Consider the following 12,724-nt stretch of genomic DNA (forward strand, 5'->3'; position numbering starts at 1 on the left):
TATTAAATAGAGAATAAATAAATAAATAACATTTTTTTTACATTTTTTAAGAATATATATTAATATTAAATAGAGAATAAATAAATAAATAACATTTTTTTTACATTTTTTAAGAATATATATTAATATTAAATAGAGAATAAATAAATAAATAACATTTTTTTTACATTTTTTAAGAATATATATTAATATTAAATAGAGAATAAATAAATAAATAACATTTTTTTTACATTTTTTAAGAATATATATTAATATTAAATAGAGAATAAATAAATAAATAACATTTTTTTTACATTTTTTAAGAATATATATTAATATTAAATAGAGAATAAATAAATAAATAACATTTTTTTTACATTTTTTAAGAATATATATTAATATTAAATAGAGAATAAATAAATAAATAACATTTTTTTTACATTTTTTAAGAATATATATTAATATTAAATAGAGAATAAATAAATAAATAACATTTTTTTTACATTTTTTAAGAATATATATTAATATTAAATAGAGAATAAATAAATAAATAACATTTTTTTTACATTTTTTAAGAATATATATTAATATTAAATAGAGAATAAATAAATAAATAACATTTTTTTTACATTTTTTAAGAATATATATTAATATTAAATAGAGAATAAATAAATAAATAACATTTTTTTTACATTTTTTAAGAATATATATTAATATTAAATAGAGAATAAATAAATAAATAACATTTTTTTTACATTTTTTAAGAATATATATTAATATTAAATAGAGAATAAATAAATAAATAACATTTTTTTTACATTTTTTAAGAATATATATTAATATTAAATAGAGAATAAATAAATAAATAACATTTTTTTTACATTTTTTAAGAATATATATTAATATTAAATAGAGAATAAATAAATAAATAACATTTTTTTTACATTTTTTAAGAATATATATTAATATTAAATAGAGAATAAATAAATAAATAACATTTTTTTTACATTTTTTAAGAATATATATTAATATTAAATAGAGAATAAATAAATAAATAACATTTTTTTTACATTTTTTAAGAATATATATTAATATTAAATAGAGAATAAATAAATAAATAACATTTTTTTTACATTTTTTAAGAATATATATTAATATTAAATAGAGAATAAATAAATAAATAACATTTTTTTTACATTTTTTAAGAATATATATTAATATTAAATAGAGAATAAATAAATAAATAACATTTTTTTTACATTTTTTAAGAATATATATTAATATTAAATAGAGAATAAATAAATAAATAACATTTTTTTTACATTTTTTAAGAATATATATTAATATTAAATAGAGAATAAATAAATAAATAACATTTTTTTTACATTTTTTAAGAATATATATTAATATTAAATAGAGAATAAATAAATAAATAACATTTTTTTTACATTTTTTAAGAATATATATTAATATTAAATAGAGAATAAATAAATAAATAACATTTTTTTTACATTTTTTAAGAATATATATTAATATTAAATAGAGAATAAATAAATAAATAACATTTTTTTTACATTTTTTAAGAATATATATTAATATTAAATAGAGAATAAATAAATAAATAACATTTTTTTTACATTTTTTAAGAATATATATTAATATTAAATAGAGAATAAATAAATAAATAACATTTTTTTTACATTTTTTAAGAATATATATTAATATTAAATAGAGAATAAATAAATAAATAACATTTTTTTTACATTTTTTAAGAATATATATTAATATTAAATAGAGAATAAATAAATAAATAACATTTTTTTTACATTTTTTAAGAATATATATTAATATTAAATAGAGAATAAATAAATAAATAACATTTTTTTTACATTTTTTAAGAATATATATTAATATTAAATAGAGAATAAATAAATAAATAACATTTTTTTTACATTTTTTAAGAATATATATTAATATTAAATAGAGAATAAATAAATAAATAACATTTTTTTTACATTTTTTAAGAATATATATTAATATTAAATAGAGAATAAATAAATAAATAACATTTTTTTTACATTTTTTAAGAATATATATTAATATTAAATAGAGAATAAATAAATAAATAACATTTTTTTTACATTTTTTAAGAATATATATTAATATTAAATAGAGAATAAATAAATAAATAACATTTTTTTTACATTTTTTAAGAATATATATTAATATTAAATAGAGAATAAATAAATAAATAACATTTTTTTTACATTTTTTAAGAATATATATTAATATTAAATAGAGAATAAATAAATAAATAACATTTTTTTTACATTTTTTAAGAATATATATTAATATTAAATAGAGAATAAATAAATAAATAACATTTTTTTTACATTTTTTAAGAATATATATTAATATTAAATAGAGAATAAATAAATAAATAACATTTTTTTTACATTTTTTAAGAATATATATTAATATTAAATAGAGAATAAATAAATAAATAACATTTTTTTTACATTTTTTAAGAATATATATTAATATTAAATAGAGAATAAATAAATAAATAACATTTTTTTTACATTTTTTAAGAATATATATTAATATTAAATAGAGAATAAATAAATAAATAACATTTTTTTTACATTTTTTAAGAATATATATTAATATTAAATAGAGAATAAATAAATAAATAACATTTTTTTTACATTTTTTAAGAATATATATTAATATTAAATAGAGAATAAATAAATAAATAACATTTTTTTTACATTTTTTAAGAATATATATTAATATTAAATAGAGAATAAATAAATAAATAACATTTTTTTTACATTTTTTAAGAATATATATTAATATTAAATAGAGAATAAATAAATAAATAACATTTTTTTTACATTTTTTAAGAATATATATTAATATTAAATAGAGAATAAATAAATAAATAACATTTTTTTTACATTTTTTAAGAATATATATTAATATTAAATAGAGAATAAATAAATAAATAACATTTTTTTTACATTTTTTAAGAATATATATTAATATTAAATAGAGAATAAATAAATAAATAACATTTTTTTTACATTTTTTAAGAATATATATTAATATTAAATAGAGAATAAATAAATAAATAACATTTTTTTTACATTTTTTAAGAATATATATTAATATTAAATAGAGAATAAATAAATAAATAACATTTTTTTTACATTTTTTAAGAATATATATTAATATTAAATAGAGAATAAATAAATAAATAACATTTTTTTTACATTTTTTAAGAATATATATTAATATTAAATAGAGAATAAATAAATAAATAACATTTTTTTTACATTTTTTAAGAATATATATTAATATTAAATAGAGAATAAATAAATAAATAACATTTTTTTTACATTTTTTAAGAATATATATTAATATTAAATAGAGAATAAATAAATAAATAACATTTTTTTTACATTTTTTAAGAATATATATTAATATTAAATAGAGAATAAATAAATAAATAACATTTTTTTTACATTTTTTAAGAATATATATTAATATTAAATAGAGAATAAATAAATAAATAACATTTTTTTTACATTTTTTAAGAATATATATTAATATTAAATAGAGAATAAATAAATAAATAACATTTTTTTTACATTTTTTAAGAATATATATTAATATTAAATAGAGAATAAATAAATAAATAACATTTTTTTTACATTTTTTAAGAATATATATTAATATTAAATAGAGAATAAATAAATAAATAACATTTTTTTTACATTTTTTAAGAATATATATTAATATTAAATAGAGAATAAATAAATAAATAACATTTTTTTTACATTTTTTAAGAATATATATTAATATTAAATAGAGAATAAATAAATAAATAACATTTTTTTTACATTTTTTAAGAATATATATTAATATTAAATAGAGAATAAATAAATAAATAACATTTTTTTTACATTTTTTAAGAATATATATTAATATTAAATAGAGAATAAATAAATAAATAACATTTTTTTTACATTTTTTAAGAATATATATTAATATTAAATAGAGAATAAATAAATAAATAACATTTTTTTTACATTTTTTAAGAATATATATTAATATTAAATAGAGAATAAATAAATAAATAACATTTTTTTTACATTTTTTAAGAATATATATTAATATTAAATAGAGAATAAATAAATAAATAACATTTTTTTTACATTTTTTAAGAATATATATTAATATTAAATAGAGAATAAATAAATAAATAACATTTTTTTTACATTTTTTAAGAATATATATTAATATTAAATAGAGAATAAATAAATAAATAACATTTTTTTTACATTTTTTAAGAATATATATTAATATTAAATAGAGAATAAATAAATAAATAACATTTTTTTTACATTTTTTAAGAATATATATTAATATTAAATAGAGAATAAATAAATAAATAACATTTTTTTTACATTTTTTAAGAATATATATTAATATTAAATAGAGAATAAATAAATAAATAACATTTTTTTTACATTTTTTAAGAATATATATTAATATTAAATAGAGAATAAATAAATAAATAACATTTTTTTTACATTTTTTAAGAATATATATTAATATTAAATAGAGAATAAATAAATAAATAACATNCTGTTACAATATTTGAAAGCTAATTCCGGATCGAAGATCGGTTCGAGGGACCACATCTCGCAGATTATGGGAAAGGTTTCGAGGATAATAGATTTATTGTCTGGGAGAGATGATATCTACAAGATGGTATCCAGTATAAAGGATAAACTGGATGAAATTAACAGTAAAGAAGTAAGAAGAGATGGAAGATCTTTTGCTCAGGTAGTGGCAAGTGTTCCATTGGAAGATGGTTAAACCAAGAGAAGTTCTTATTGTGCAACGTATTGAGGCTGCCGAAGATGCAGAACGGACTAAGAAGATAATAAAAGATAACATTAAGCCCCATCTTTTGAAGATTGAAGTTAAAGGTTTAAAACAATTAATGGCGCGGTGGCAATTGAGGTTGATAAGAAAAAAGACAAAGAAACATTACAGAAGGCAGTAGAGATGATCCCTGGCATGATAGCAAGGGAGCCAAAGAAAAGATTACCGAAGGTGATCATCCACGCAATGCCCAAGGAAATAGACAAAATAGAACTGTCGAAGTATATATATGAACCGAATGAGGGTATATCAGACTTCTATAAAGAGCTGGAACAGTTTAAATTATTAAATATCGTGGCGTGATCCACAACGGGAGACACTGAAATGTCGCATGAAAAAGGCATAACTTACGTAGGCATTAATATATACTGGGTTCGAGGATATGAAGGTGAGTACGGCTTATATAACTGCTGGAGACGGTCCCGACTGTCACGTGACCAGCGGAGCCTCGGGAGACGGGTCCGAGTGTTACCTGACCCGCGCCCCATTGGCCCGCGGATTGCGCTGCATCTGTAATGGCTGAGGAAAGCCCACATGATTTGGCTGTCATGAGATGTGCTGTCATTGGGCTCCTTCGTCTGAAATATGAGTTCCGAAACGTTTCTAGCAAGACGACGTGTTGCACTAGTGGATACAGAGTTGGACTAACATCAACGTGGATCTGGCTTTGTGGTCCGGCAAAGGTAAAATTAATAATATATAGTTGATATAGTTGTATTTACAAGCAATAGATAGCAACTGCGGGTGACACGGGCAAGTGTGGACGGGATAAACGACAGCGACGAGGAGAGAGACCTAACGAAGGTGTTCGCGAGCGCGCGTTAAATTTTATTTTTCGCGCAGTAGACTCCCTTTTGACCACCGTGTCACGTGACCGGAAATGACGTAGGCGGCTTATCACAAAGGGTCGCGCGTAGGAGGGTGGTTCATTAGACATTTATTGTTCGCATAGGAGGGGCTACACTTTGGGGGGTGGCGACCCCTCATTCGGAGGCAAATTTTACCTTGATTTATTTAAATTATTTTTTTTAATTTTGAATTATATAATTTAAATTCTATAAGCATTTTACTAACGTATGATATACCTTATGCAGTTATGTAGAATTGTATTTATTGACAAGACTATGTATTTTTTACAAAATTGTACTGCCTGCTGGCTTACCAGCTTAGAGATATGGAGTACAGTACATATGTCAGGAGTTGCAATGTGGCATAGAGTATTAAGTGCCCAAATCATGCGCGCATCAAAAATCCAGACTCTGGAGACCAAGAAACGAGTCAAAATAAAATTCAAAATGGCGACACTTTCTACAAACAGGGAGTAGTGCGAGATTTTGACAAACGAATTTCGAATTTTGACAAACGAATCTTTGAAAACGAAAATCGAATTTTGACAAACGAATCTTTGAAAAAACCCATTTACCTGTCCCGTGTTATTCTCTGGTCGCCAAGTGTTGACCTCGACCGATTGACCCGAGATATCTCGTTTCGGCATCGGAACGTTTTTTTCACAATAGATGGCGCTAGTCGTTATACTGTAATTTTATATTACAACAAACTTCCGAAATATAATTTGTTTTATTTTCATATTTATTAATACAGTAATACCTCGAACTTACGCGATAGGTGGGACCGAGCGATAACCGCGTAAGTCGAATTCGCGTAAGTCGGGGTATAATTTCCCAATTTGCGTAAAATCCAAGTCGGATGTATGTAAGCTAATAAATGTTCTCGTTAATCTTATCCCGTCTTTTGATTCGTTTACGGTTACAAGAATTAATCACATAGAGTCTCTCGAGTCTCCGTAGATATAACAAACACAGAAATAAATAACACAAAATAAATTGTAACTATGTGTCGATTCCGCGCGACACGTCCGAACATATAAGCTGAACAATATTATGGGGGGAGTGAGTAATCAAGAATTGCGTGGCGATCAAACAAAAGACAAATCGACGAGATTTGAAAATCGCGTAACTCCGGGTTTGCGTAAGTCGGGATAGCGTAAGTCGAGGTATTACTGTATACATATGTTATTTGTACAAAATAATTCCGGACGATACAATAGCCACGATTATTTTTTCAAAAACGGAAAATTTTCGTTAGGCATCGACGAAAATTCAAACCGGAGCGACACGCAACGGAGAAAAATTTCGAAATTGGATAGGTTAATTTCACCGAATATGCCACGTGGACGGCTTCGTGGTCGTGGTCGAAGCGGGCGAGGTTTCAAAGATCGTATTCAAAACCAGCGATACCAAAGATTGGAGAATGAGAACGAAACCCGCCTTGAGCTTCGAAGTGATCCCGCTTAGAAGTGAGTCTCCGAGACATACCCTTGCCCCAAATACGGCTTTGCCGTTTTACTTGTTTACAGTAAAATGTAGAAACTGTAAAGTAACCGCATTCCAGAATATATAATCCTCATTATTTATATTTTATTAAAATAATTATTTAACATTACTGAGTTGTATTTATAACATTCGACATTCATTCTGAATATTTGGTTCAATAATATGTTCAACACTGAGTGAAAAAAAAATGGTCGATGAAGACAACGAATTCACACCCAAATTTATCTTTCTATAATTTTCAATACAGTAACAATAAAACAATAAATATATCGCCATTTAATTATTTTGTATTGTGAAAGGTAGACATGTTTACAGTACTAAATAAAATATCATAAATATGAAAAAATTCAATTTATTAAATAGTTCCTTGGCAAAATTTAATTTTTCGAGTTTTTTTTGCAAATCTCCTGAAACCAAAAGTAAAAAAATAGGCAAAAAAAATTCCCTGGGTAAGTGTGTGTATGTATTTATGTGTGTGTGTGCGCCCTCTTAATGCGGAAAAACTTTGTATAGAAAAATCTGCTGTGTAACTTACACACACGAAGAAAATCCGGAAAACTTTAGGCATTGATTAGGGTCGGGATCAGGCGAAAACCCAAATCCAACCACTACTGTTCGGTAGATTTATCATTTTCGGCCATTGATGCGCACCTATCATGACCATGACAACATACAGTAGAAGAAGCATCTATGAAAAACATTTGCTTGTATTCAGTCAGGACAGGTCCGTGCGTATGGTTTATTAAATGAACGAGAGTTTGAAAACACATTATTTTTCTTAACACGCTTTATTTATTTTTACAATCTAGGCATAGAGAAACACAATACAGTAGATTAAGAATAAACCGAACGGATACAGAATAAATATTAGTTATATATAATATAATGTTTAATTTTACTTTTTAAGGGTTGAAAAATGAAACGTTCAAACCGATTTAATTTCTTACAATAATTAGCGTTGAAATCAAGTAAAATATATACTGTAGACTACAATATTCCGTAAATTGTAATTATTAGCGATTATTTTTGCAACAAAGTGGAATTTTGAGATAAATTTAAAATGTGCGCAACGAAAGAAATGCACTTGTTATCTCCGCCTTTCAAAATGTCCCGAACTTGCAGCAGAACATTGAAGGCGGAGTAGAGCGAACTGTATACCTATTAACGAGAAAAAGAACAATTAATTTTTTCCTATTTTTTCACGTTTTAAATCTTCACAGCTGTAAATTAATCGCTACAGAACTTGAATTTATACTCTACGTATGTGTCTTATATTTGATAAACTTCCATATACCTTTACCGGACATCCCTTCGACGCAACGAAAAAACCACCGCAACTAAATCCCAGTTCGTTTTCTCGAAATTTTTTCATGAAATCCAACATCTAAATAAATATAAATTTTAATAATTAAAAGAAGTACGAATATACGAGTACAGTTGTATTTATAATTATTGAAAATACAATAAACTTACTTTTATTTTGTCTTCTACCGCCAAACGAGCGGAAGCGAAGATCCTTATTTCTTGAAAAGAATCATAAACCTAAACATATAAAATTAAAAAATGTCATTGAAAAAATAAAATTGATACAAATTTTTATTCTGCCCAACAGAACTTACGCATGCCGAAATATGGGAAATAGCAAAAGAGAACAACAATGCCAGAAAAACGCAAAAAATGGTGGCGAGACATAATAATAGCCGAAAAATTATGTCCAGTTCACCGAAAATAGCATTGTAAAGAAAAAACGCTAAGATATAAATTACTATGCCAAATATACCGAAAAATAGTTCCTTCCATTTGTTATTCATCTGATTTATAAGATCATAAATCTCTGCATGCTTCCAGATGATTTCGTCCACGTCATACTTTACGCATCTCTTTCTGGTTAATTGTAATTGTTTCGCTAATTCTCTGAATCTCTCCAGTATCAGAAGGCCTACTAATAACGATGCCGGTATCATCCAACAATAAAATGCCATTTTGTAAGTACCAAGTACAGTAAACGAAAGAGAGCAAAAAAGTGCTCGAAAAGAACTCGAATCCTTCTCTACTACCGGAAAGAAAACAAATGAGGACATCAAAGCGATAAAAATGAAAATTCCGAGAAAATAAACACCGAAAAATCCTAACATTACCAATTGATACCGAAACAATTTTTCCTTCTCGCCGCTGTAACTCGATATTTTCATGTCAAAGCTTATTTTTTTCCTACCCACATGTATGCAAAGAATGTAACCAATATTAATGAAATAAAAGGCCATTTTCAGAAAAGGATGCATTTCTCTACCGTTATATCTTTCAATAGGACTACAGAATACAACATTCTCTTTAGTTGCAAGATTCTGAAGGACAAATACAATCGTTTCAGTAACCGAGAATATCAGAATGCATTTCCTGTAAAATTCTATTATTTTTGATTGTCTGGCGTTCAACTTGTGACAATCGCAGCGTTTGTAAGAAATATCGCCAAAAATTATAGAGATAGAGATTACGGGATAAAGCATACAGTAAACGCAATTCTCCGCCATATTGCGTCTAACTAGAAGTAATGGAGCTTATTACTCTACAGCAATTGTAAATTATTACTCTAAAGCTGTTTTCTAGAAACAGCGACGATTTTTCCTTCTCCTTCCACGTGTATTCGCTTATATCAGAACGCAAATAAGCGAAATAGGTTTACTTATCTATGCGCTGTGCAGAATTTTATGATCGTAATGCAATCGATCAATATCAATTCGAGTTGAAACGAGCTTATTTTTGCGAATGAATATTTTTATTTCTACTTATAAATAATGGAATTCGATTTTATTTTCAACTAGCTGTTATCCACGACTTCGCTTGCGGAGGTTTTGCAAGCAAACCCTATTTATATTCAGTATTTCAACAACCATAGTAATTGTTATATAACACCTACCGCCGAGAATGATGAGAATTGCCGAGAATCAAACGAATTGTTTTCAATGTGATCAATTTTCCGGAACGTTTACAATCGTTCTATAATCGAATCAATACGTAATAATAAATTCGAATTTAAAACGGTTCGAACACTTGGTTAAAAAATCGAAATATATAAAAATATTTATAACAATGTCTGAAATGTTATCATTTTAATACACCTAAGTACTCAATGAAGACTAAACGTAGTTGAAAACAAAAAGTCGCATCTAAAATAGTACAGTAGAAGCCGTTCTTCAAGATAAGCCTCTCCTTCTCCCCCCGCGGGAAAATTTCGAAAAATCCCTTCTTATTGTGCGTTTTCATGATGTACTCTAACTGCGTACCAAATTTCACCTCTTTAGGTTCAGCAGTTTGCTCTGGGCGATGATGAATCAGTCAGTCACCCAGTCAATCAGTCAGGATAATAACTAAGATGTTATTAGAGTGGATTGGTTTGAATCGATTCAATTAAGAAAATACAACACTTGGGCAATCTGCCAAAGGAAGAGAGCTTCCCTGCAGGACTTTCTTGGAAAAAACTGAACTCTATTTAGGTGTTTCTATGGGAAACTGGATCATATGTAGGTGTTAAACACGCGAAGAAAACCCGGATAATTCCACGTGATGTTGGTGAGGCGTGAAACTGCCACTGGTATATCTACTCGGCTACTGGATAGCCAAATTAAACAAAACCTGTCTTTGAAATATTAACAGTAAAAATAATAAAAACTCTGATTTTATCATTTTATTGAGTTTTTACTTGAAAAACAATCGCGATCTTTTAATTTAATCGATTATTAATATAACATTGATAATCAAAAATATTGATATTTATATACAAGATACTCCAGGTATTTATCGATATTTATACAAGATCTTATATAACTTTGCAAAAGTGTATCAAATCACACGGATTATATCTTTATATGATTGTGATATTCGATATATCTTAGTATCGTTATATAAATAGAAATTTTATATACTGCATTTAATTTTTTATTACATGATCTTATTTAATTAAACATTTCGAAATGAGTTTAATTAAAATAATTTAACATAACATTAAATAACACAGAAATATACAGAATTCCATCTTTGCAGACTAAACGTAAACTGCTTATTTCTAACACCAAAAACGATTATGCCATCATTTGGATCCATCTTTAATTAGTAGTGATGCAACGAATGGTATATTCGGCCTCAGGCCGAATACCGAATATTCGGCAAGGAGCGTGGCCGAATAGCCAAATATTCGGCCAAACTATTCGGCTTGATTAACGCACGTACGCATTATGGCAAGGATCGCTCACCCTGCTCTCATCTGTCACTACGTTTCGCCAATCGCGTTAATTCTTGACAGTTGTAGCGGACAGACACGAGCGTCACGGCAGTATGTGATAAATGATGACATCAAATGTGGATAACAATGAAATGACCTACACGTGTAAATAACGGAAAAAGAACAGAGAAAGATCGCGAAGTGAGAATGTGAAAATAAATATGAAATTGAGATTGATAACATAATCGAACAAGTCGAGGCAGCTTATTGGAGCGAAATTCGCAGCCGTCAATGCCAAATAATTGTTCTCATTGATTTCGGAAAGCTAAATGCTCGTAATGAAAGACACTTAGCGTGCACGGGTGAAAGCCTGGGGCCGTTCGGGCTATCAAGCTGTCTGGAACTTCAGTTATGATAAATAATTTTCTACAATAAAACAAAAAAGTTAATTTTCAAGTTTATAATAAGGGATGATTTTATAAGAATGTTTTACAGATCATTAATTTTTTTTCACATTTTATGACATAAGTTTCGATCTCATGTGCCCACGCAGTAAAAATTTTCATACAAATTTTTTATCCTTTTCACTCCTTTAGGGTTGAATTTCGTAAAATCTGTTCTTAGTACGCCTAAACTTTACAAAAGGAACACACCCTTAAATTTTTAAGTTTCTAGCACCAGTAGTTTTGGCTCTGCGTTAATTATCCTATTGGGACTTGTTCTTTTATATACGAGTATATAGATGACTAAACTACATAATAAGTCGGTAGTGTTCATTTGATTTGTAACTTTTTTTTATCTCTTAAAAACACAACTTAGTTATTACTTTTCCATTGATCTTTTACATAAATAAGAAAAAAATTGCGCTTTTTCGAACTTGAAATGTATGTTCAGCATTAATAAACGTTACCAAAATGATTAATTTACTGTGTTTTTGTTGTTTCTTACTCCTTTTCTAGGTACAGTAGAACCTCGAAAACTCGGCTCTCGATAACCCGGCACTCCGGATAACTCGGTCACACCCTGGCAAGGCAAAAAAATCCTTAGTTAATTAATTTTCATTATAGACAGCTTTATAAAAGTATAAAAGCTCTCATAAAGTATTTTTCTGAGGTCTGTCTTATCAGGTAAATTACTGTACACAGTGTATTCATTAATTTTCATTTTCATGTAGTAAAGGCTCTATGCCTTCATAAAGGACGTACTTTTCCTTTGT

At 25.4% G+C, this 12,724-nt stretch overlaps 1 protein-coding gene across 1 annotated transcript in view; it reads left to right on the top strand.

Annotated features, from left to right (window-relative positions):
- The first annotated feature begins 5,450 nt into the window (after positions 1-5,450).
- The window catches only part of LOC111630988, an 18,681-nt gene continuing 11,407 nt past the window's right edge, over positions 5,451-12,724 (top strand). The window contains exon 1 of the mRNA XM_023375168.1: positions 5,451-5,618. Coding sequence (XP_023230936.1) covers positions 5,451-5,618 — 168 coding nt within the window. The remainder of the gene's footprint in view (positions 5,619-12,724) is intronic.

This window comes from Centruroides sculpturatus, unplaced genomic scaffold, assembly GCF_000671375.1.
Source record: "Centruroides sculpturatus isolate CEXI.00-Female unplaced genomic scaffold, Cexi_2.0 scaffold687, whole genome shotgun sequence".
NCBI classification, from domain to species: Eukaryota; Metazoa; Arthropoda; class Arachnida; order Scorpiones; family Buthidae; genus Centruroides; species Centruroides sculpturatus.